This window comes from Filicampus tigris, chromosome 1, assembly GCF_054856515.1.
Source record: "Filicampus tigris isolate MCC_2025a chromosome 1, RoL_Ftig_1.0, whole genome shotgun sequence".
Lineage (NCBI taxonomy): Eukaryota > Metazoa > Chordata > Actinopteri > Syngnathiformes > Syngnathidae > Filicampus > Filicampus tigris.
The window spans coordinates 28,101,731-28,127,757 of NC_141217.1; the positions used below are offsets into that span (position 1 = coordinate 28,101,731).

At 39.1% G+C, this 26,027-nt stretch overlaps 5 protein-coding genes across 7 annotated transcripts; 3 read left to right on the forward strand and 2 right to left on the reverse strand.

Annotated features, from left to right (window-relative positions):
• Positions 1–46: 46 nt before the first annotated feature.
• On the reverse strand, positions 47–4,803 carry LOC147153453 (eukaryotic translation initiation factor 4E type 3-like). Of its 2 annotated transcripts, XM_086030061.1 has the most exons (8): positions 4,707–4,803; positions 4,226–4,426; positions 3,368–3,440; positions 2,735–2,829; positions 2,560–2,620; positions 2,405–2,471; positions 2,161–2,316; positions 47–2,066 (listed from the first exon to the last, which is right to left on the reverse strand). In XM_086030061.1, the coding sequence occupies exons 2-8, from the start codon at positions 4,396–4,398 to the stop codon at positions 2,020–2,022; spliced, it is 672 nt and encodes a 223-aa protein (XP_085886187.1). In that variant the 5' UTR covers positions 4,399–4,426; positions 4,707–4,803; the 3' UTR covers positions 47–2,019. The 2 variants fall into 2 exon arrangements, with proteins under 2 accessions (XP_085886187.1, XP_085886177.1); XM_086030051.1 differs by having other exon boundaries at positions 4,226–4,765.
• Positions 4,734–10,096, forward strand: LOC147153454 (serine/threonine-protein phosphatase 4 regulatory subunit 2-B-like). The gene is made up of 9 exons (XM_086030038.1): positions 4,734–4,899; positions 5,392–5,473; positions 5,605–5,775; positions 6,353–6,446; positions 6,542–6,579; positions 6,665–6,739; positions 6,863–7,012; positions 8,675–8,958; positions 9,127–10,096. The coding sequence occupies exons 1-9, from the start codon at positions 4,866–4,868 to the stop codon at positions 9,399–9,401; spliced, it is 1,203 nt and encodes a 400-aa protein (XP_085886164.1). The 5' UTR covers positions 4,734–4,865; the 3' UTR covers positions 9,402–10,096.
• Positions 10,097–11,839: 1,743 nt separating this feature from the next.
• Positions 11,840–13,377, forward strand: guca1b (guanylate cyclase activator 1B). Its single transcript, XM_086030074.1, has 4 exons — positions 11,840–12,234; positions 12,316–12,465; positions 12,588–12,702; positions 12,866–13,377. Exons 1-4 carry the CDS (start codon positions 12,031–12,033, stop codon positions 12,988–12,990), a joined length of 594 nt encoding a protein of 197 aa, XP_085886200.1. The 5' UTR covers positions 11,840–12,030; the 3' UTR covers positions 12,991–13,377.
• A 1,183-nt stretch (positions 13,378–14,560) lies between these two features.
• oard1 (O-acyl-ADP-ribose deacylase 1) lies at positions 14,561–16,500 on the forward strand. Of its 2 annotated transcripts, none has more exons than XM_086044346.1 (5): positions 14,561–14,835; positions 14,918–15,083; positions 15,212–15,270; positions 15,359–15,373; positions 16,265–16,476. In XM_086044346.1, exons 1-5 carry the CDS (start codon positions 14,800–14,802, stop codon positions 16,328–16,330), a joined length of 342 nt encoding a protein of 113 aa, XP_085900472.1. In that variant the 5' UTR covers positions 14,561–14,799; the 3' UTR covers positions 16,331–16,476. The 2 variants fall into 2 exon arrangements, with proteins under 2 accessions (XP_085900472.1, XP_085900465.1); XM_086044339.1 differs by having other exon boundaries at positions 14,564–14,835; positions 15,359–15,471; positions 16,265–16,500.
• Positions 16,501–21,639: 5,139 nt separating this feature from the next.
• Positions 21,640–25,111, reverse strand: LOC147153457 (E3 ubiquitin-protein ligase NEURL3-like). The gene is made up of 4 exons (XM_086044358.1): positions 24,968–25,111; positions 23,529–24,041; positions 22,569–22,691; positions 21,640–22,478 (listed from the first exon to the last, which is right to left on the reverse strand). The coding sequence occupies exons 1-4, from the start codon at positions 24,990–24,992 to the stop codon at positions 22,312–22,314; spliced, it is 828 nt and encodes a 275-aa protein (XP_085900484.1). The 5' UTR covers positions 24,993–25,111; the 3' UTR covers positions 21,640–22,311.
• Between the last annotated feature and the right edge of the window lie 916 nt (positions 25,112–26,027).

The window sequence follows — 26,027 nt, forward strand, 5'->3', positions numbered from 1 at the left end:
CAACTCGAGTCTGACTCGAGACAAGTCATATGACTGGAGTCCCCCGTCACTGGTACAGTATTTATTTAAGTTTCATCAGGTTTATTTTTTCAAAGTAAATCAAACACAAATGCAGACAGAGCCTATAAGATGCTAACATTCTTGTTTGCTGGCAAACAAGGCACCGTCCAACATCAACAGATACAAAGGTCAAAATCTTGAAGTGAAAGGTCAACTGCATAGCCTACATGCAAACAGATTTCCATTCACACATATGATGTTCTTTTGATGGAATTACTCAATAACATAAGGATAAGATAAACCTGATTAAGCCGAGTAAAGCCTGTCAATGGTTTGATCCTTAAAGACATTTTCTTGCATTGCATGGAGAACCCACGAGAAACCATCAACAATATTAATATTGGACACCTTGGATTTGGTTATGATAGTGGTAGTTTGTTTACTTCCAAGATTTATGACTCCACATTTATGCTGAAATGTGTCCAAATAGTCCTTGCAGACATGAATTCATGCTGTTCTAAATGTGAAGGTCTGTGTTCCCTCACATGAGAGAACCATGACAAATGAATGGATGGATGGATGGTACTCTGAGTCTGATGGCTAATATTCAAAAGTCTGAAATTAAACATTTAATATGTTCAGTCATCACAAAAAAGCCCACTACATTTCAGGTGACAGAACTAAAATTTGACTCGGAAGCGTGGGTTTCACCTAAATGTAGGTCCTCTTCTCGACACACTGAAAACAATGAAATGCTTCGTTTAAAGTACTAGCAGATACTATCAAACTAAATGCAAGAAACACAACAAACTGAAAACAGTAGTGCCCTTTCGGCAGCATGTTTTTTGTCTAAAATGCCTTTTTTTGGTTTTATTTTCTATTTTATTTCGACACTAGCTCAACTGAGTAGACATGTACCTATCATCTAGCAGAGCAAGGAAATGACCTTTCATTAGATGGTAGAAGCTAAAAAAAACAAAACTGCATATCCACCTGGTGCCATGCATGCAACAGTGCAGGAACCATAATCTAATAAATGTCATGTGGTATTTGGGTTGTTGAGGTAAGCGTGTGCTTGAGTCACATGACATAAGTGGTGAATGCCAGGTACTTTAAATTGGTGCGCTTACCAGTAGTAAGGTGGAGAGCCGTATTTTTTGTTGACTGTTTTGCTATGCTACGATAAGCTTCGTTGCATGTGCCATTCAGTGTACACAAATCCATTCAGTGTGTGTGTGTAACAGAGAAAGCCACTGTTTTTTATGAAATTATTCATGCAAATTCAGAACTTAGTGTGCTTCTATTTGTCAAGCCAGTATTAGGACAATCAGCGCATCAGAGAGATACAGGACCCAACCTTTATCCTCAAAAGCGATAAGGCTTTTTGGAGTTGCTATAAACAGAATAGGTCATGGCTTCCTTTGAAGTATATTAGGGTCCGTTTGACCCATATGGCATATGGCATTTAGACCCATATTTCACACACAGTAAGTTAATTTGTGTGTAAAATGTTTCAAAATTATTTCAGTATTTTTGTTTTGGTGGTGTACCAGGAGATGTTTCTTATGGAAAACAGGTGCATTGGCTCATTAAAGGTTGGGAAACCCTGGTCTAGGGAAGTTGATTTTGGCCGGTACGTACGAAAGAGTGAAAAGATATGTAATTTTAAAGGTGTACTCAGTTAAATACCTAGTTTTGTTTGTGCTCCAGAAACTGAAATGTAAATACTATAATGGATAAAAACATACGACTGTACATAACCTGCTACATTTTCGATAGATCTTTGTAAAAGTGTGCATTATAAAAACACGAGTTAGTAATAATAAACACAAGCAAAACTGTTTCAGATAAAGTATAAGTATGACTGTAGTTCTGAAAGGATGAGGGATTTCCTTGCCATAATATATCGGCCACATTTTGAGTTGATTATGATGAGGTTAAACATATGAGCTTCAACTCAACTCTTTCAAAATGTGCCTACATATTATGGTCCCAGATGTGCTTTAAAGTGCAAATGTGCTAATATTGTGATCGACCTCCTTCGAAAGCATGATGATCCTTATGAGCTGAAATCAAAGCAAATGTGAGTATTACTTACAATTATAAGCTTCACAATCCATGAAATAATTGCAGAAACACTCAATGTGAGGAAATACTCACGTTTGTAAAACACTGCTTTAAATGTCGTCTGCGGAAGAAGCTCATGGATCCTCCCTAAAATTTTAGACTCATCAGCACAGGAAGCGTTTCCATTCCACACCTGAACAACATCTTCTCTGTCTCGTACACTGACGCTGACACCAACAACTTCATCTTCTGTAGGTGAAGTGAGTCACAGGAAATTGGATAAATATTGACGATAGATTATATGCCTTGCAACCGAGTTACTGAAATGAAAGGTTACCTGCGGCACAATAATCACTGAACTGTTCCCCAATGGTGGCCAGTAGCAATTCCTTCCACACAGCAGACTGTGAAGACAAGGCCAATTTCAATAGCTCATGACACGATTTTGACAAAATTACCGGTAGATATTTCGTTCATAATCACATCACTTACTGTGCACTCTTTTGGTACTTTCAACCTCCAAACACCACCTTTAGCATTACTTTCTTCCTCCCTGTGCGTAAATGATTAGATATTTTACGTTACATCATTTATACATTATTTTGTTAGTTGTTTGTTAAGTATACTCAAGTATTCACACCACATATTCATCTTTGATAGAACTCACCAGAGTGGTTTTCTTTCCCCTCGCATCAGGTGATAGCTGCACCTCAGTGGCAAGATGGCAACACTGGGTATGTTGTTATAAACTCTCCAAAAGTTCTACAGGAAGCACATTTTTAATATTGTTTCCTGGTAGAGGAAGTATAGACAGTCTCAGCTTGTTCATATTTTCATTTTACTGTATGGAAACTCCAGCCAGCGGCTTTTATTGCCCTTCATTACTCATTCAGTACCAGACATTTTCAGACCCTCTTCAACCCTAACGTTTGAAAAAAAAAAGAAAAAAATATATATAAATAAATTCCTGGGATTGGATGGCTGGACTGTGAAAAGACACATAAATATGTCTTTGGGTCAAGTACCTCTGCTGTTGCTAGGAATTCCAAACAGGCAATTGAGATGCAACATCTTGTTTGCCAGAGCATGCATGTCTCATACTGAAATGAGTATGATAGCAATTATTTTAAGTAACCTATGAATAAACCCCAAATTCTTAAATTTGTGACAAGAGAATACTTTCATTTGAGTTTTAAATGAGTAAATTCTAATCTTGTTATGGCGCAATTCTTTTATGTTACCAACACTGTGTATGATCGTGCCGTTTTGTAGCAAGTGTATAAAAGACTGGAAATCTTGCCTGGACTGTCTCCACGGTGTAGATTTTCTTCAGGTTGGACTCACATTGAGCTGCTGTAGCTCCTGGTAGAGATCTGAGAAAAAGGATACTTATTTAAAAAATGTCTGTTCTAAAAAAATAAAATAAAATCATCCATTTAACATATTGCAAATAAAATGTTTTCCCAGCATGTGTCACGTTCCTGTGTGCTGTTAATCAAACAGACAGCATGGAGGTGGGAATCACATAACAAATCAGCAAGTAAACAACTCTGACCTCAACACAGTACCCTCTAACATGTACATGACGTGGAGGATGAGGCTTGTGTAACTCTTGTCGTGATTCAACATGAAATATAATCTGAAATTACAAGTGCCTAAGCGGAGCCTAGTGAGGATCATGAGTCACGTGTATTATTAAAGGCAAAAAGGCTTTTAGCATTAAAACTTCCTAAACTACATATAAAGTCCATCCATTATCTGAAGAGAGAAGTTTGTGTGAAATTAGTCTCAGTATGTGAGAACATTTTTTTTTATTCTAGGATCCTCACAAGGGTAGGTCAAAGAAAAAAACAGGGCAGAAAAGCGACAGTAGCAACTTTTGTTTGGCGTTATGAATATAATTTAATATTAATCATCATCATAAGCACAATAATATTATTATTTTTGAATAATAATAATAATATTATTGTGCTTATGGTGATGATGAATTATTACTTGTATGATTATTATGATTAATACTGTTATTATTATATAATTAGAATAATAAGTTATACAACCCCAGCAACGACTCACTGTTAATATCATTTCGATAAATCTTTGTTCTGTTGAAGTCAGAATAATAACTTTAATATTTCATTTCAAATATGCAGCGATTTACCTATCAAGCCAGAAGGTCCAGGCAGAATGTAAGGGCAGAATGTCGCTTTCTCTATCGTGAAAGAAGCTTCCCAAATCTGTGTCTCGTCCTCGTATGTGAATGCTGGGTTCACGGAGAGCCATCGAGCTTGATGGAGAACTCAACTGTAACGTGGCAACCACCGGGACTGCCATTGTTGTTTTTGCCGAAGAACTCTAATAGCTTTGTCAAAAAAAAAAAACAAGCAGCCGTCTTCAGACGCTGTTTGCAACGCAGCTTCTGTGTTACATATGCACGTTTGCTAGGAGAAAGTAAACCTGATGACCAGCCGATGACTCATCAGCCCTTTCAGTGTGCCCTCACAACAAGAACAACACAACAATGACGCGTTCTGTATGGATATGCAAACCATAGGTTTCGACGTCTGACGTGCACGGGCAACCATACGTTGTATTTAGTATTTACCGTTGTAGTAGTTCAGTTAGGAATCATTTACACGTACCCTCCATAACTGACACCTTGTCAAAAGAAACTTGTCTTCCGTAAATGTATGACGTCAGTACAGACATGCGCAGTCTTCACCCGGACCAGCTTTGTTATGTTGCTGCCTGTTATTGCTAACTAGCAAATACGGTATTTCCTTCGGTTACCGGAGGCAGCGATGGACACTGAGGCGTTATTGGAAGCGTTTCAAGGCAAAGTTTACACTTAGTAAAAATAATGATGTTGCATTCGTGATAGTTTTTGACATTTTTTTTGCACCGAGTGGAATCGCTAATGGTTGCTAACTACGTGATCGCAACTTAGCTTGCATCCTAGCAAGTTTGCAAGCTGTGCAATTTCCATAACTTCATCATTGATTGGGGAATCGATATCAAGTAATGATGCAAAGGCTGGACAAGAACTGAATATTGTAGTAAACGCGCTATTAGACAACTTTCGATTGAACCGCTATTTTTTGTTATTGACGTGATACGATTTCATGGTGTGGCGTTTACAGTACGTATTTGTGTGGGGTTTTTTTTCAAGTCACACCGAAATTATTTTTAGTTGGCTGAAAACAATATTAGTTAATTATTTGATCCTTGTCGCTAACCTTTTGAGTCGTCTTCGAAATGTACAGTTATTTTTTATGTGTTTTAATTCTTATCAATCATTGAAAAAGTTATCAATGTCGTCATATACAGATTTTGAGAAGAAAGTAAAAAGGGATATAAGTCCAGTATTGGAGCAATTCCTGTGTCATGTTGCCAAGACAGGAGAAGCAATGTGAGTTTCTACAAATTTGCACTCAAATACAGAACCTGCATTCCATTGTCATCCTAGTCTGGGTGGTATAACAATTGTTTATGATAATTCTTTTGCGGACTTGATGTGACCAAATGTCTGATCTCTCCTAGGATCCCGTGGTCACAATTCAAATCCTACTTCATGTTTAAGTTGGAGAATGTCATAGATGATTTTCACTCATCGACACCTGAGCAGAGAGGCACGCACAATCCCAATGTAGAACACATTCCTTTCGAGGAGATGAAGAAAAGGATATTACAAATAGTTGACAGCTATAATGGGTTAGTGAAAAAAATGCTATAATATTCTCCCTCTCACACAGTTGAGTGTTATTTATGATAATTAACCCTGCATCATAATAGTTGAAATGAAATTGTAATAGTGATGCACGTGCACATCATGTAATTACAAATACATTTCAAACAAATCCTCAATGTCAAATAATGATTGTCATAATAGACGGTATGTGCTAGCTTTCCAACTTATCAAAGTCAAAGTAGCTTTCTAGCTTATCAGAGTGCTTGTTGATTTGATCTAAGATACATGGCACACTCCCACATATAAATGTCCTAGCTGTGGCTAAGGGAGTTATTGTTACAACATAACATGTATATTTGTGATTACTGTAGAACTGGAAGCAATAAACTGACAAGGACAGAAACATCTACCACTGATCCCATAGCCTTACCAGACTTTAATCGGTTTTAATAAGATCATAAAGATTGTGTCAGGCTGAGATGAGTCCTGTTTGTTTAACCTGTTATGTCTTTGCCAGTTTTGGCAAAGTTTCAAGTTCAGTGTTGATACTGGCGGTTGCCTGTGCTTCCTTCTAAACGTATCTCTTGGTAACTTTCCCAGAATCCCATTCACCATTCAGCGTCTGTGTGAGCTGCTCACTGACCCCAAGCGAAACTATACAGGAACAGATAAGTTTCTCAGGGGTATAGAAAAGGTTGGCAGTTTACTGCTGATTCAGTATTAATAATGAGTGAGTGTTTGAGATGAACTGTATTAAATAATCATCCTCCTCCTGTATATGCCTTACAGAATGTAATGGTGGTCAGCTGTGTGTACCCGACATCCGAGTAAGTACAAAAGCTGCCATGCTTCACATATTGTGCTGAGCATGTGCTCCTTAACTCGGTTTTGTGCTTTTCTGTTTTTCACCAGGAAAAATGGGACAACTAGTTCAAACAGAATGAATGGGGTCATGTTTCCTGGCACTTCTTCTCTACACTCAGACAGGTGGGAGCCACTACTAGAAGTTGTACAGCTTGAAAATGTCGTCAAGTGGCCGAGTTGGTTACTTTTAGAATGAATCTCTTAGGGACTTTATGTGTAAGAAATGGACATGCTATTCTTTTACAGTCGAAATATAAATGGACCAGCTTTGCCAAAACAGCTGAATAGGCCAAAGTTGTCATTTTCGCCTTCGCTTTCCACTAATGGCCTCCCTGAGTGTGCAATCGGCAAGGAGCCAGAGCCCACTGCAGAGGACAAGGCGGAGCGTTGTGGCAGGTAGGGTGCAGGGTACGATACATATAAATACCGGTGTGTCTTTGGCATTGAATGAGTTAACGCACATTTGCAGTACAATATTAATGTATTTCTTTTATTTATTGTCAATTTGGCTGTTACCTGAGCCCTGAGCACCTGTGATGTCATTTTCAATCAACAGCAAGCGACAAAATGGCCGCCCCTGAGATAGACAAAAACGTTTGGCTTTTGCTGCTTAACTCATATTCCACAAACAAAATATTAATCAGAATGCCGTGTCTAGACTAGTGGAGGCGCATAGAACATATTATTGTTAAGAAAATGTGTGGCTTGACTCCCACTTTAATTTTAACATTCAATTCTCAGGCACTGTCTTTTTCACTTAAATTAAACAAATATAATGTTGCCTTGCAAATAAATACGAAATATAAATGGAAAACATTAAAATCTAAATAAATAAACATGCCTTTGTTATATGCAAATCTTAAAGCATTTATCACAAAAACTGGAGCTCCCCTATAAACAGGAATTTAACCTTTAATTATCAGGAACAAAACAATTCTCTCCCCAGTGGAACAAGTTGTAGCGCTCACATGACATTTTATTGATAGGCTTATGAAATGATAGAGAATGTTTACTTATCATCTTGGAAAATTTTTTTTTTTTTCATTGCCACTCAGCCCCTACAAAGTGCTCGCGTACCTCTACCACTGGTTTGGAAATACATGTCTGGAGCTTGAGATTTTGTCCCTGTGGACAGGTTTTTGTCTGTGGGTGATGCTGGGTTTGAAGTGCATTGCAGTGTTGTGCTTTACCAGCCACATAAGGGTCCACAACATTTCACCAAGTGTTATTAGATTAGGCACCAGATGAAATGTAAGTGATCTTTTCACAGTCATCACTATATGTTGTTGGAATATTCAGTGTTAAAAGTATACAGGGGGATGACAGCGATTCATATCATTAAAAAGGCAAAGTGGTCATGAAGTCTGACATCGGTCCGTGATGGTATCGATATTTGATCCAGTGGTATCAGTATTTTACCTTGATATAGACATCAGACACGACATCACAATCAGTATTTTTTTCCCACCTCAAGAAACAATTTGCTTTTCATACATGAAGAATTAATTTTAATTCGAGCTGTCAAAGTTAAAGCATTAACTATGGGGATTAATTTAATTTTTATATCGCACTAAAAAAAATTAATTCAGTGAACTCTGTTTTATTTACTTCCTGTAGCAGCTGACCTCTGCTCACTGAGCAGCCAAACTTAAGGAGAGTCACTGTTGCAAAGACGGACTTTTACGTAGTTTTACTTTAAAAAGTTGCTTGACGGCTCATTGGAGAAATCCAAAATAATGTGCACTCTTTGCAAATCCAAATTCAAATACCATATTAGTTGTACGTCGTTGGTGTATTGTTCAACTGTTGTGTTTTACAGGAAAAGAATCGTATTCAAGGATCAAAGAAAGATTTGAATCGAAATGTACTTTTATTTATTTTTCCCACATTCCAAGATTTTACTCAAGTAAATATCGGTTCCAAGCGTCGTAAAAAAATTGTAGTTGAAAAATACAATTAATCACGATCAATTTTGGAAAATTTTGCGATTAATTAGTTAAAACAGTTTAATTGTTTGACAGGACTAATTTTAATTAATGCATATTTCTATTTTTACAGTACTGACCCTTCACTCTTGGGAGGTGAAATCACTCTGAGCCGGACAAAGAATAAACACACTGAGGAGGAGGAAGAGGAGGATTCTGATGCTGACAAGCACAACAGCAAGAGGCTAAAGGTCAACGAAAAGCTGGGGGAGGACGACATAGCAAGTGAAAACAAGGAATCCTCATGTACAGGCACAGAAAGATCATCATCGAAGGGTGAATCTATAGAAGACTCTTGCGATCGACCATACAAAAGTGAACCATCCTGTCGAACACAATCCGTTATAGACGATCCAGGTAGGTGTACATGAACTCTACAGACATGATAGTAATTATTCGATGTTGTGTTTTAAACTTCAGGATGACTGTAGCTTCCACTGTGACTTACCTCAGCCAAAAGCAGAGGAAGGCCATTTTACAATCAAAATATTTGGCAACAGTGTTTCTCATTGTCTTCCTCCTCAGTGCCCAGAAGCACACAGACAGAGCCATGTGAAAAGGAGGGAGCTGAAGAGAAGGCCCACGGTGACATCACCGTTCATCAACCGGAGCCGCCACTGAAGGAGAATGCACTCACTGAACACAACACTGGGGACAGCAGCAGCAGTGATGGAGACTGCCTGCCTAGTCTTAAATTGGCCCTCCCCTCCTCTGGTAATTCACACAACTTGTCAACAGAGGGCGATGCAGACAATTCAAAGTGCACAAAGACTGAAATCACGCCTGGGGAAAGTGAATAAATGAGCCAGTTGACATAAGTGACTCTTGACACTGTATGATACCACACCGAGGCTAGACTCTATCACTGTGGAACTGTCGGCTGCAGGATCAGGAGTGATGTGGACCTGGAGGTTCCTCATGTAAGAAGCTTTTGTCCACTTCAGTTTGAATTGCTTGGTCAAATATCAGCTAGTCTTAAGGACTAAGAAGGAAATCATGGAGTATTTTTACCGTGGACTCTTTTTTCTACTCCCCCGCCCACTATGTTAATATATGACCCTTAACATGTACACCTCATATGAGCTTAGTTTAATAGCATCATCATTGGCATGCGTTTCCTAAAGATATTTTGGTAGCTTGAGATTTTTTAGCCTAAGCATAGTTTTGACATGGAAAACGGCTCCCTCCAGATGAACAAGAATCTGGCTCCCCTTAATAACCTTTTCTATGGAAAAAAAACAACATTTTTTTAAATTAACATTGCACTCCGAGTTCCTTGATGGATAGAGACGATTAAGTTAACTTCAGTAAAGTCATTTCAGCAACACATTGTCTTAAGAGTCCTTTTAAGTTCTTCCCTCTGATAACATAGTTGTACCCATGCCTTGTTTTTTGATAACTTGAGATTTTTATAGAACTGTACATGCCTGCAAATCAGTTTTATGCACTTGTCATCTGTGTCCATGGCACAAAGTAAAAATAGCTGGAAAGTGAATGCTTCTTTCATTATATTCATGAAAGCAATAGATCATGTCCTGCAAATAATGCAGTGAATTTGGTTTTTACACCATATGCAGAACAATTAGTTTTTGGACAAGGGAGTTATATAAGTCTAAATTGTTGTGATAATAACCGAACATTTGTGTAATGTAATTGATGTTGAACATCAGACCCACTGGCCAAGGATTTTAGTCTCGGTTCAAGTTTGATTCACAATACAATTATAGTTTAAATCAGCAGTTTTAAGGAGAGTTAAAAAATCCTGCATAAATCACTACAACAAGTAAGGTGAACAATTTCTAACTTTTTTTGTATTGCTAAGATCGATATTGCTAAGACTTTGTAAGCATGGGACATGTATGAGCATGTTTGCATATTATGTGTTGGACAATCGACAAAAAATACATAGCCACAGTCTTACCAACATTATGTTTGACTTCACAATGCAATTATTTCTCTTCATCTTTAATATAGAATACAATTACAAAATCTGCTCTTACAAGATTATCACGCAAGTGTTTAGTGTGACCTCCCCTTTTTCTCATTTCCACATACACAGTTATGTTTCATTTCATAGAATCCAGTGACAAAGTTGGTCATCTACAAAAGACAAAGGCAAAGACCAATGTACAATACTGTAAAGTTGCAATGGACGTGCCTCTCGAAAAATCTTAATGCAATTGAACACTAGTTTATGTTACTTCTAATTCCCTCTATTTAGTTTTGCGTTGTCGATTACAGCTGTGGTGAATGTTTTTTTTTTATGTACTGTAGTTTTTAACTAGACGGTAGTAGTACCTTAAAACCATTGCACAGTACAACCAGAAATGCTGTCTAATAACAGCACTGATTCACAGTATTGAGGTGTGTTTACCCCGGTAGTTGAAATATCTGCGTTGGCTGGCAACCAGTTCAGCACCATCTACTGCCCGAAGACTGCTGCGATAGGCTCCAGCACGCCCGTGACCATCATGAGGATAAACGGGTCAGGTGGCTAGATCGTTAAAATACCTGAAGGTGTGATTCACCGTCAGTGGAGTGAAATCCATGATGACCTTGACATTTCTCAGCTAAGATTAACACAATCGCTGTTGTCAGCAGGTATGGAGGGATGGGATGGTATTGGCCAGGGCAAGCTTTCAACTTGCATGTACAGTACAATATTGTGATATTTGAGTTGCTTAAGAGTACTTGCAGCGCTTTGTGAGGATATAAGATTGTTTGCAGGTGGCTACAAACGAGTACACGTGATTTTAGAAAGATTAGAAAATGTCTAGATTCTGTCAGAGACCTGCGCAGACATGTAAAAGCTCCAGTTAAATAACCAGACACATGAAGGTAACAGCTAATGGAGAAACTGAAACCTGTGTGAGTCAACCGACTCAAGAGCCCTCCATCTTGGGATCGATTATTGAACAGGTTTTCGAATGTATGTCTGCATTTTTGGGGGGAGGATAGATCAAACAGATGTAGAAAAGTATTCCATTACATTGCCCAGCTCTCTGCACTGACATCGACTTCTCTCACAGATTTGATAAGTGACCTCTGATATGAAAGTCAAATTTGGGATAAGCTTAATGAGAACACAAGGGAAAGACAATGTATATAGTCTCAACAATGTGTAGCCTACTGTGGGTACGAAGCAGTGCCAAATGACAATCCTCTCATGATGTGTCTGTGGACCGATTGATTGTGACAAGTGAACATTTGTAATCCCCTCATGAGAGCCATAACAATCTTTTCCTCATCCTGTCATTCAGATGGGATTCTACCACCAGGCGAAGTTTCAGCAATGCAGCTGGCGTGTAATTTCACATCATTTAAATTGACTAGTTTACAAACATTGATGTATTATTAATAGGCGGGTCAAGGTGGATTATGTAATGTAATTGTTGTGGTCTTCAGGGTGCTCCGATTAATGTTTCCACAATGGGTCAGCGCCTAAGCGAGGACAGTGACCCAGACAAAGAAATAGATGTGGCAGAGTTGCAGGAATGGTACAAAAAGTTTGTGGTGGAATGCCCGAGTGGAACACTGTTTATGCACGAGTTCAAGAGTTTTTTTGGGGTCACCGACAACAAGGAGGCTTCAGATTACATCGAAAGCATGTTTCGGGCCTTTGACAAGAATGGAGTAAGTACCAACCTCCTGCAGGTGCAAATTAAAGAATAAATCTATTATGTGTTTTTAACATTTTATTTCTCATGTTCACAGGACAACACCATTGACTTTCTCGAGTATGTTGCAGCTTTGAACTTGGTCCTTAGGGGTAAATTGGAGCATAAATTGAAATGGACGTTCAAAATGTATGACAAAGATGGAAGTGGGTGCATTGATAAAACAGAGCTTCTTGAGATTGTGGAGGTAATCCATAATTTCAGTTGTGTTATTGCTGATTTAAAAAAATACTTTCAATATTGTAATCGTGTATAAAAATGTATTTTAACTTGACACTTATCCAAACATCCTGCCCGACCACTCCTAAGTCTATTTATCGACTGAAGAAAGCCTGTCATGGAGAGCTGGATGAAGAGTGCAATCTTTTGACTCCAGACCAAGTAGTGGATCGAATATTTGAGCTGGTTGATGAAAATGGAGATGGTGAGTACTTGTAACAATTCTCTGACATCTTAAAGCACTGTGTGGATGATTTAAGAGCTCAGTGTTAGCTTGAATGCCTTTAAGGCGCGTTAATGGAAAGGCTCGCTACTCATCATGTCCTGCGTGTACACTGGATGCTAATGCGGTTGTTGTGCACACTTAGGCGAACTCTCCCTAGACGAGTTCATTGACGGAGCACGGAGGGACAAGTGGGTGATGAAGATGCTGCAGATGGATGTCAACCCTGGGGACTGGATCAATGAGCGAAGGCGCAGTGTGAACTTCTAAAGGCTGTGGCATGGACTGTCAGTCTGTCACTTGTACAAAGCTTTAGTGTGACATGACACCAATTCTGCTTTGTTTCACTGAGCTTGCGTGAATGTAAATATACTGTACAACACTCAGTATAGCATGTGTATGTATACATATAGTATATGGTGTTATAAAGAGTATATATTCGGATTTAATTTGTTTTGGTGCAGACTTAGGTATGCAACTGACCAGTTATACCAGGAGTCACCATCGTGGTGCCTGCAGCTAACAAGAGGACCACATGAGAAGCCTGTTCTAATTATAGCTCACCAGTAATGGGACATTCTAGGAATGTTTTAGAAGTGATTGAAAATTTAAACACTGGGAAAGTTTTATAGAAATAAAGTGTTGCATATCAATGTATCTGTTTCTTAATTATTGTGAGACATCACGATCATGGTCAGTGTCTTCACATTAATGAATATCAGCCCTTGACATTAATCAGTAGGCTACCCAAGAAGTAGCTCTGTTTCAAAAAGGTTGGTGACCCCTGGCCTAAATTATACAAGTATAACTGTAGCATGCGGCCAAATGCTTTTTCAGTTTTCTTTTATTTATATGAGTAAGATTTGATGGTATTTTTCCTCCCACGCCTGATAAAATGTACTCATCAGATTTACATTTACATAAGAGAATCAAACATAATATACTGTACTTATAAAAAAAAAAGGTTAGCAGCTAGGGCATCAAATATGGCAAACCATTTTACTCAAACCAGTTCCCACTCTTATCACCTTTTTAATCAGCTAATACATTTACAAAAAAAACATTTAAAAATAATATTTGAATCCAATTCCCTATGACTAAGTGGTCTGTAACCTTTTTTTGAACCAGGGATCACTTTCACGCATATCCACGGACAGAGTTTGAGGGTGTTTAGGAGCGGGGCGAGTGCAGCAGTACTAGAAAATGTCCATAATGCTGAAACAGCTGTGAGCCTCAAAGCCCTCAGCTTTAGTTTTGGTGTTAGGGAAACAGGAAGACAAAATTTCACACACAAAAATGTCCAGGCAACCAATAAGAATGATGCTTTTCAGCGCATGACATAATATGGGGTTCTTTGTGTGTCTCGTGTTCACGTTATTTAGCAAAAAATCTTAGGCCTGTCTTTGAATGAACTTTAAGCTTAACGATTTTGTGATGCGACGAATCCGTCACTTAAATATGACTCTCTTTTTGCCCATATCCCACTTCGATTATGAGTCTATGACCGTGCAGTTGTCTCATATTCATTACTGTACTTCGTTGGTTCGTTTCCGCTGTCCAGGGGAACGCTACAGTTAAAGTGTTGTGTTTGGGTCATTGATGCATAAACAAGGACGAGAGAGCGGAAGTGGTTGTTTTTTCCAAAATAACATACCCAGAAGATTGAGAATAAAATAGCAACTATGATTTGAAACAAAGTTATTTCCTTTCTTTGCACCGCGGAACTAAATGACCCTCAGGACGGTGCCGGTCCTTGGACCGTTTTCTTGTGAACCCCTTATCTAAGATGCTGTATCAAATCCTTTTATTTTTAAAATGACGGGTTAAACGTTACCAATCTCGCGAGATAGAGCGACATAAAACGAGACTATGGACAACGAATCAACGCGTTGAGTTGGCAAACAAACACACTGTTTGTTTGTAAGTTACACATTTCTTTTAAAGTGTCAGTCGGGACTCGGCTAAAGGACGACATTATTGTGCTTTTATGGCGAGTGACGTTGCACCACAAATCAATAATATTAGGTCACGTCACGCGCTGCCTCCGTGTCTTCAAGCGCTTCATCGTTTCACAGCCAAATGTCCTCTCAACCAAGCATGCCTGACACAGCGCAGGTAAATATTTACTCGTAAGCATTATTAATATAGCTATTATTTAGAAACAGTTGTAACTGAAATGTCACCCTCCTGTGGTTAGCTGGCGAACGACAAATGGAGGCTAAATCACGTCACGGGTGATCTGTTCTCGTGTCCCACGGACGAGGCTCTGGCCCACTGCATCAGTGAGGACTGCCGCATGGGGGCAGGCATCGCAGTCATGTTCAAGCAGAAGTTCAGAGGGGTCGAGGAGCTCAAGGGACAGAGTGAGTCAAGCCACTATTTATATAAGAAACGGTCTTACTCTTGAGGGGGATATGTCTCATGGCTTTTGTCTTTTGTATTTAGATTCATCCCACTCACCCCTAACAGTATCTTTACTTTATCCAACCAGAGAAGCTGGTGGGACAGTGTGCTGTACTGAAGAGAGGCAAACGTTTTGTGTACTATCTGGTAACCATGAAATTGTTAAAAGAATAAGTTTATGTTTGCACATTTGAGGCTCGAATAGACTGTGGCTGTTGTATTTTTCAATTTTTAGATCACGAAGAAAAAGGTGAGCCAAAAGCCGACCTATGACAACCTGAGACAGAGCTTGGAGGACATGAGAGCGCACTGTATCCAAAATGCAGTCACACGAATTTCCATGCCTCGGTTTGAATTATTTTTTTTCTCCCAAAAATTTAAGATTATATACAATCTCTCATAAGTAAGAATCATAGTATCATGGGTCCAGTGCGTACAATAAATACTGCGGCCAGATTAAATCAACTTTATTCGCCCCACAGTGGATACACAGTAAATTTTGTAGAGTATGTTTTACTCTAAAAAGACTATACAGTATTTGGTCCCAGTCCAAACAGAGTAAAAGTTACACTTGGAAAATAATCATATTCATAGTAAATTTTACACAGAAAAACATTTGGAGATAGTTCTTTACTTTGAAAAAACAAAAACGAGTTAAGTTTTTTCACCCAAAAATTCGAAGTAAATTACACAAGGAGAGTTTTTGAGTCAATTTTACTTGCATTGTATTTAGTTTATTTTTAAAAAGGCACACAAGGGTTTAGGAACGTACCAACAAGCTTCCGGTTAGGAAACGGTCACTCTACCACATGAGCCATGTCACACCTACTGTGAGCAAGTAAATTACTCGTGTTTCCAAAAGGTGAAATCCCCCCCCAAAAATATTCCGCCTGACATCAGTGATTTGCAAAAGTCACATTAGAAGCGCAATGGCTCAGGTGATAGGGTGGCTGTCTTCCAACCTGAAGTTTGTGGGTTCCTCAATTATTGAGACTTTTTTAAAAAATAAACTAATACAATACTTTTTTAAGAGTAAAATGTACTCTATGAAATTTACTGTGTACATTTGCAATGTGTCTAACAATTCTCATGAAAGATGTTAAAGTTTGTCAACAGTGTTATGTTTGTGTCTCCCCGGCAGTATTGGCTGTGGCCTGGATCGACTAAAGTGGGAAAGAGTTTCAGAGATGCTGGAAGAGATCTTTGAGCCCACAGATATCTCAGTCACAGTCTACAGCCTCCCTGTCAGAGCTGAGACCTTGCTGATGACGGAGAGGACGTAGATGATTTTTGGAAATGTTTTACAGTTAGTGTGATTGAGTTTCTTCAATAGTTGACCCTGATATTAAAGGATGCATGGCCTTTTTTTTTTCTCCATTAGCTCTACTGAGCATCTGTTGGTGAGCTATCTTACAGTGGGAGGGAAAAGTATGTGAACCCTTTGAGATTTCTTAACTTTCTTGCATAAATTGGTTATAAATTGTAATCTTATCATCTCAATCACAAGGATAAACAAAATCTGCTTTTAAACTAATACCACACAAGTAATTCTATGTTTTCATCTTTTTATAGAGCATAACACGCAAACATTGGCAGGGCAAGGATGAAAAAAATCCATGAACGATTGGATTTAATTGCTGGTCTCGCCTCCTTTGGTAACAGTAACCTCGTGTCTTGAGGTCGTACAATAAACAAAACAGCGGATGGTGTTATTTTCACTTTGTTAATCTCAGGTTTTATTGGAGCCTGTTTTCATGGTACACTGGCATGCATTTACATGCTGATAAAAGTTTATGGCACAATGAAAAATTATGATCGAGTTCGTTTTACACATCAATTTTGATAAAAATTGAACGAAACCCAAGGGACTTGCACCAAGGCCAACCAGTTGTAATTGAAACAATACTAAGGTCACGCACATCAGTAAGCTATCCACCAACTCCCTGAACCGAAATTTGACTAAATACGGTACAGCTTGAGCTTGGCCATTAGGTGACAGGTGAACAGTGTTGGGAGTAACGCGTTACTTAACGCAGTACCAGTAATAGATTACATTTAGGCAGTAACGAAGTAATGTTTTTTTTTTACGTTATTAGAGCTACTGAGCTGGTAGCGCGTTCCGAATTTCGGGACTATAATTCATATGTTGACAGCTGTATTTTGCATTGAACAAGTAGATCTGTTTATAATATCACTTGATCATGAATTATTACCTCTGGCAGTATTTAAATAAAATGTTCCTGTCGTACTTGGAGCTTCACGTACCAAGGTGAGTGCGCGAGTCAACTCTCGGCCAAACATTTTAATAGTCTCTACACCATTGACAACACCCAAGAGGGCTGAGAAGTTATTGTTTGTGACAATAATCACTGTCACGATTTCATAAAATAAAATGCAAATCAGAGACACAAAATACAAGCAGGAACAAACCTAAGTAAAATGAAGCGAATAAACTGCAAAAAAAAAAAAAGTCACTGTGCTTTTTAGATATGATTTAATGAACTTAGTGCCATCAATTGCCATATGTAAAACGTAGTATTTCTGATTGGCTGTTCACAATCAAAATGAAAATCATCTGCCGGTGACAAATGACGTCACGCTAAGGCACCATCAATCGGACAAACTACAATAGACGCCATTATTAGAGTCTGATGCGCTCGTTTCTTATTTACCTTTTTTTTTTTTAAATCACCTCGAAACTTTGTCTCCATGTAGTAAAAGAAAATTAGAACTAACAACTTTCAATTATCATAAATAGAAAAAATGATAATGAAAAAGGAAAAAACATTTAGTCAGGTCAGTTTTGACTTCAATACATATTCTTGCTTTTATTACACATGCCCTGTCTGTGTGTTTCTATCCATCTATCCATCTGTCCATCTATCTATCTTGTTAGATTGTATGTTATGCATCACTATTATGTGTGTGTAAATGGCAAATGGACTGTCACTTGTACAGAGCTTTTCTACCTTTCGTACTCAAAGCGTTTCACACTGTACCTCATCTACCTCCTGATGATGCAGCATCGGGAGCAACTGGGGGTTCAGTATCTTGCTCAAGGATACTTCAACATGGTCACAATGGCCGGGGATTGAACCCACAACCTGCCGGTTGGGAAAGGACCACTCTACCACTGAGCCATGCCGCCCCCAGTGTGTAAATTAATTTGAGAATAATGATAATTTCATTTGTGGTTCACAGTCTGATTATTTATTTACTGGACAAAATATCAGTTCCAATATTTATATATAAAGAATACATCTTATTGATACAAATATTGATAGTAGTGATGACCCACCACACCATAGAGTCGAAACGTTTAATATTATAGGTATATATTATAGTTAAATATGCTCAGAAGTTAACTTGACCAGCTAGAGTATGGCAGCAAATTTTGCATTTTCCTTTTAAGGTCTTGAAATCATGATTAAATAAATGAATCCCTGATTTTTGAAAAAGTAACTTAAAAGTAACTTAAACTTGAGTAACGCATTACTCAAATAGAGTAATATTGTAAAGAAACGTATTACTTTCACATGCAAGTAACTAGTAATATGTAATTTGTTTCATTTTGGAAGTAACTTGCCCAACACTGCAGGTGAATGCTAAGGGTGCCAATGTTTTATTGTTTGCCTCTTTTTCCATTTGCAGTTATATTTTTCATGTTTTATTTAGTGTGCTGTTGTGGTTTTTTTTGTTTTTTGTTTTTTTTCCATTCGCTGTTGTTTGTAGTTTTGTTTAGTTACTTGTTTTTGTGTTTTGCATCACATGCCACTTATCTTGCCAATCATTATCTCTGTGATTATGGCCCAAAACCGTAAGAATGAAACTGAGTGCACCCAGACTGGCTCTGTGCACACACGTGTGACATATATGAGACCTATAAACTGAATCAACACACTGTCAGTGGAAGGTCGAAAGTCAAACATGGCAACTATCCTACAATTTGGAATTTAAAAAAAAATTACAAAAACACTGTCAGTCCAGTAAAGACTCACAAGATTTCAATTGTGTGTCCTCTGTTGTTGACTTGGCAGTGTCAGACCACTACTGTGTCTATTTTAACATCGCCAGTTTTAACCATCTAGCAGTCCCGGTCAGAACAGTGAAGAAACGCTACCTATCTTCTGAGGTGGCTGCAAATTTTATCGAGATCTTAAAAAGCACTCCTGCTGACATTTTACCTGCACCCTGTGATCTTATTGTTGACAATTTTAACCTACATCTTAAATCATCATTAGATTCAGTAGCTCCACTTTTAATTAAAACAACAAAAACAAAGACTGTACCCCCGTGGAGAAACAATGCTATCAAAATATCAAAGAGAAAATGCAGGAGTGCAGAGAGGAGGTGGAGAAAAAGTAAACTTACAGTACACTATGAAATTTTATGCGAACAACTGAAATCCTACAATAAAACAGTAAAACTGGCAAGATCTTCCTATTTCTCAAACCTCATTACAGTCAATAAAAACAACCCCAGGGTTCTCTTCTCCACCTTTGAACTTTTAACTAGTTCTGATTTTAATAAGTCCCCACAGAGACCAACAGATGCTTTCTGTGAGGACTTTGCAGACCACTTCAGAAGTAAAATCGATGACATAAGATCCAGTCTTTTAGCCCGTCAAAACACAAGTTTTAATAAACCCGGACAATCATATTTACATGAGGAAACACTGGAAAGTTTTGCCCTGGTTGATGCAAGGACACTTGTTCGAGTTTTCTCCCAGGTAAACCCAACAACCTGCCTTTTGGATCCAATTCCCACATTTCTTTTTAAGACATTTTATGGATTTTTTGAAGAACAAATTTTAAATATAGTCAATTGCTCTCTTCAGACAGGCGTCTTCCCCGCTGCCTTTAAAACGGCGGTGGTGAAGCCCCTTCTGAAGAAGAGCGGTTCTGACCCGAGCGTTTTTAATAATTACAGACCCGTATCCAACTTACCGTTTTTAAGTAAGATTTTAGAAAAACTGGTTTTCATCCAGTTGAATCATTTTTTAAATACAAATAATATTTTGGAGAAATATCAATCTGGTTTTAGGATGAACCACAGTACGGAGACTGCTCTTTTAAGGATTTTAAATGATATTACGTGCACTGCAGACGTGAGAAAACTCACAGTCTTGGTGCTACTGGATCTAAGCGCTGCTTTTGATACAGTAGATCACCAAATTTTATTAAATAGACTTAAAAATCTAGTGGGCATCTCTGGTACTGTTTTTGACTGGTTTTATTCCTATCTCACAGACCGATATTTCTTTGTAAGTATGGATACTTGTTCCTCTAAAACTCATGAAATTAAATGTGGGGTTCCTCAAGGTTCGATTTTAGGCCCCCTACTTTTAAATCTATATATGCTTCCCCTCGGGGATGTCATCAGGGGACACGGCATCAGCTTTCACAGCTATGCTGATGACACGCAGCTGTATATTGCCGTGTCTCCTGATGACACAGGACCCATTGATACCCTTTTAAATTGCATTTTAGATATCAAGTCATGGATGGCAGATAATTTCCTACAGCTCAATCAGGACAAGACTGAGGTTTTAGTTATCGGTCCCGAAGGTCAGAGAGAGAAGCTTTTACCAAAACTACACATTTTTAATCCCTCACACTGTGTGAAGAACCTTGGTATCATTTTTGACTCTGAGCTCAGTTTTATTCCTCATATTAAAAATGTAACCAAGATTGGTTTTTATCACCTTAAGAATATCGCCATAGTCCGCCCGTTTCTCTCTCAGGCTAACACGGAAGTGCTGATGCATGCCTTTATTTCCTGTCGTTTAGATTACTGTAATGCCCTGCTCTCTGGCCTCCCGAAAAAGAGCATTTCACCACTGCAACTACTGCAGAATTCAGCCGCTCGGGTGCTGACGAGAACGAGAGGGCGGGAGCACATTACGCCAGTTCTGAAATTGCTGCATTGGCTCCCTGTGTGTTTCAGGATCGATTTTAAAGTATTTTTATTAGTTTATAAATGTGTTAATGGTCTTGGGCCATCTTATTTATCTGATTTGCTTTTATCATACCAGCCCTCGCGGATCCTGAGGTCCTCTGGCGCCGGCCTTTTATTTATTCCAAGGGTGAGGACCAAAATGCATGGCGAGGCTGCATTCAGCCGTTTTGGTCCTCACCTTTGGAATAGCCTGCCAGAGGATGTCAGGTCTGCAGAGACTGTTGATATTTTTAAGAGGAAGCTCAAGACACACCTTTCAACAACTTTTAAATAATTTATCTTTTCTTTTGATCGAAGCTAATTCTATGTTTTGCTTTGAATGTTTTAAAGCACTTTGAGTTGCATTTTTATGTATGAAAAGTGCTATATAAATAAAATGTGATTGATTGATTGATTGAATTGCACCCAAAACATCATTTCAAGTTAAGCGTTCTCTTTAGCAAACTAGCTCCCAAATTCTTTTTACACTTGTGTGACAGTAAAGAATGTTAAAACAAATAACAATATCGTTGACACACTCACACCCTCACCATTTCTCAGCATTTAGTGAGCATTTGAACATATTTACAGTAATAGTAAACTATCCATCCATCCATTTCGAGGCAGGTAACTGGAGTCTGTCACATTGTATGTCCATTAAGAATGGACGGGGGTGGCCCAGTGTCCGGGGGTTTCAGTCAGCTAAGAGATGGCCGTGCTGGGCAGGGGAAGAGATCGGTAATCTGGAGAAATGTTGGTGAAGCCCACTCGCATGGCTCCGTGCCAGCAGCTCTTTAGCTCGATCGAAGAGGAATCCATTTTCTGGTGTTCTTTTAAGGGGCAAAACTGTAGCTATTGGAAATCAGAATAAACTTGACATCCAACAGCGTCGCTGAACAGATTCTGTTCAACCGTGAACGTTCCGCTGAGTTATTCGCTGTTGTCACAATGAGCAATATCGGAACGGAGACCTTTTTTCTTGACAAAGATCTTTCACACAATACTTACTTATGTATTACATAAATAATATAAAAACTGAGAATAAACAGTCCAAACAAAGCTCTTCCTTCCAATTAAAAACAAAACAAGAACAACTATAAACACAAACATACATATTGCATTATGAATAAAAATGAAAGTTTACTTTGTTCATGTTCAAGAAATCAAACATCAAATTAAAATTTCTACATGATTCAGATTTACAGATCAAGGTACCATGACAGATTGTCATTGTCTGTCAGTAGCAACCTCTCAAGCCATCATCGGTGGTGACTCCATGGTCAACCTGCACAGGGGGCACGTACCAAAAACGTGAAAGACCCTGCTAGCGCACGCGCGACACATACAGCGGTGGCCACAAGACAGAGAGATGTTGGCTTCCTGGCCCATGCACACCACACACGTCGTCCCTTCTCCATCTGTCATCAAGAGACAGCGAGTATCGTGAACAGATATTCATCACAGTTAGTGCTTCAATCACGCCGCTTGCTTCAAGAAAGCCTACCCACCTGTTGTCAGCAGCGGGTTGAGACAGGAGAAGTCATCACATGTCAAGGGGTCTGTGTCAGAAACGGGCGAGAGGAGTCTCTGACGTGACCTCCTGGTGAAAAAGCTTGTGCGTTTCTCAGAGCCTGAAGCAAAAAGGCAGGCGATTCTTATGAATAAGGCAGCTACTTCAAACAGCTACACCGTTGGTGAACATACTGTGGCCTGGGAGCTATTCGTGGTCCGATAGCACATTGTGAAATGTCCCATGTCGTTTGCCTGCATTGTAGCTACTGTACTTTCTACACTGGCTGACAAGGAAGGCAAAGAACAGAACAAATCTGTTCTCATCTCTCATTTCCTTGTTTTCCACCAATCATTCAGTAAGATGCGTGTCAGGGAACTGGCTGTGACTGTTAGGCACGCTGCATTCGTGCAGTTGATTTTAAAAAGTGAACATCGAAAACTTTCTGTTGAGTTTTTTTTCCTGTTTTCCGGAGACTTTCTAGAAAAGCTAAATAATGCAAACAACTAAAATGGTAACACTTCTATTTATAAAACCCCAACGATTAAAGACAATTCAATTACAGTAGCAAATGGCTTGAAATTTAAATGTTTGTTACATTTTCTGTTCTGTGCCAAGGGTATCGTACTACAGATTGCTTTTGTTTTGGTTCTGAATGTGGACTTCTGCTGCTCAGTACAGGGACGGATCTATTGAATTGGGTTTCAGGGCTCAGGCCAACAACAAATATTCTTGACTTTTTGCTTTATCATATCATAAACCTCATGTATATAAAACAATATACTGTATAATTCTGTCTTAACCTACAGTGATGGATTGGTTTTAGGGTGTTAGATGTAAGGTGAAGAATGTCAATGTGGCCCTTATCCTTCCAATTTCCTCAACACGACCCTTGAAAGGAACAAAGTTTCAATCCCCTTGAGCTAAATTCAGGCTGTCTGGCCAACATGAAACCTACCTAAGAGAAGAACAGAGCACGTCTGCCCATAAACGTCCACCATGGCCCACAGAGGCTGCCTAAGCATCACTCCTCTTAATAGCTTGCGCTTGCAGCCGCTCTGGTTGCAAACATACAAGCTGCCTGAGCGCGACACCCAAAACTGCAGCTCTGCTCCAGCCTTGCAGAGCTCCTCTAGCACGGGGGCGGCCCAGTGCCCGGGGGTTTCAGTCAGCTCAGGGATGGCCATGCTGGGCAGGGGCAGAGATCGGGAATCTGGAGAAATGTTGGTGAAGCCCACTCGCATGGCTCCGTGCCAGCGGGCAGACTCGGCCTCCACCCGCAGCCGAACCCGTTCCCGGACCCTCACGGGACGATTGCTGAACAAAAGGCCATTTCTGAATGTGCAGTTTGACCTCGTTCCATGGCAACACCCCTCACTCAGGTGGATCATGTCTCCTACGGCCCGCTGATGGAATGTCAGAGGGCTGAGGCACTGGAAGCCACATCTTTGCGACATCTTTGACTCAACATCTGCAAGATAAATTGTATAAGATTAGATGCACGATGCAATAAATGACTTGGCTACAACTCAAACGGTTTCATTTTGGAAAAGTTCCATCATAAAAACGGGGCTGGGGAATCTGTGGAAGCCGGTTAATGAGGGGGCAGTGGTGCTTTGTGATAAATATCTGGGGGCACTGATTTTGGTGCGATACCACTGTCTGAAAGTACAGTATAATATTCATTACCTTTGTTCTGATAAACTTCCAATTGAGCTACAATAAAGTCATCAAGGGAATGCTAAGCTTTTGTAGACAATGTTCTTTCCTGTTATCTCCAATATGATATCTGCACTTCAAAGCACAGGCCATGAATCCAACTCCCAGTCATTTATTTTTTTTAATGACCTGGTTTACAGATGCAGCATTTCTTGATGACAAGAATGCACTGCTTCTGTTTTTTTTTTGTTTTTTTTTCATGACCTATATGCTAACTGGCCACACAACAGTAAGTAAACCTGCAGTCTAATTATATCCAACACAAAAGCTGCCTGCATAAATATATGCTATGCTTGTTTTTGATTGACACTCTCGGAAGATAACCAGGATATTTCCCATTGCGATTAAAAACCTCTTATTCAAGGGAGTCCTGGCCCGGAGGCAGCAACAAACATAAACATAAGATACAGTTACTTATTTAACACAGAATTTTACAAAAACATTTAACAATACATTTATTATTACAACTGTACTGCATCATACTAAAACGTGTTTCTTTTGTATTTTTTTTTTGTGTTTTTTTGTTTGCTGCATGAAAGGAGCAAAAGCCTAAAGTGGAATTCATGTAGTGGCTAAATAACTATTTTTGTAAATAAAATACCTATATCATACTACAAATCATATAAAATCAAATTTGACTATGTATTACTGATCTGTAAATAGAAATAGAAAACTCACCGGCTGCATCAAGATCCACCATCATGGTAATTGCCGTCGTCTGGATGTTTACCTTGTTTCATGAAAGTGAAGGCATGCAAGTGTATTTATAACATGAGTGCATGTGACTTCAAACACAAACATCCCCTAAAACTAGAAATAAAGTGAAAGGGAGGGGTGGAGGGAGGTGACCACCTTTCCCCTTATCACAGCATCCCAATGTGTACACGTGTATCGGTGTGTATTTCCATTTATGAGTAAGCTTACTGATCCAGGTCATATCTTAAGATATACAGCTCTACTCTATCCCAACAAAGAGTAGGACTTCGAAGAAGTGAGTAATGGGAATCGTGAAGAGTGAAACACATGAAGTCACATAGCTCAGAAACAGTTAAACAGCTCCTGCCTGTCACGTGTTGGACTGATGAGATATTTCGAAAATGAAAGCAGGAATTCATGTGACAGCAAGGGACCGTGAATGAAAAGTTGAAATGACATCATTGCAGTTGGAAAGTTACTAATTTACTATTGAGATTTACTTTGACTGTGACCAACAGTCATGTGACTGTTTCTGGTAAACACGGGGGATTCCTGCAAGACACTCTTTGAATAAATGGATTTTGTTAAATGTGCACAAACATGAAAAATAATGCATTTCAGTAATAATAATAATAATAATAATTCATTCATTCATTCATTATCCATACCGCTTATCCTCACAAGGGTCGCGGGCGTGCTGGAGCCTATCCCAGCTGTCTTTGGGCAGTAGGCGGGGGACACCCTGAATTGGTTGCCAGCCAATCGCAGGGCACACAGAGACAAACATCCGCACTCACAATCACACCTAGGGGCAATTTAGACAGTCCAATCAACCTACCATGCATGTTTTTTTGGAATGTGGGAGGAAACCGGAGTACCCGGAGGAAACCCACGCAGGCACGGGGAGAACATGCAAACTCCACACAGGGTGGCCGGAGCCGGGATCGAACCCACGACCTCTGAACTGTGAGGCGGACGTGCTAACCAGTCGACCACCGTGCCGCCAATAATAATAATAATAATAATAATTATTATTATTATT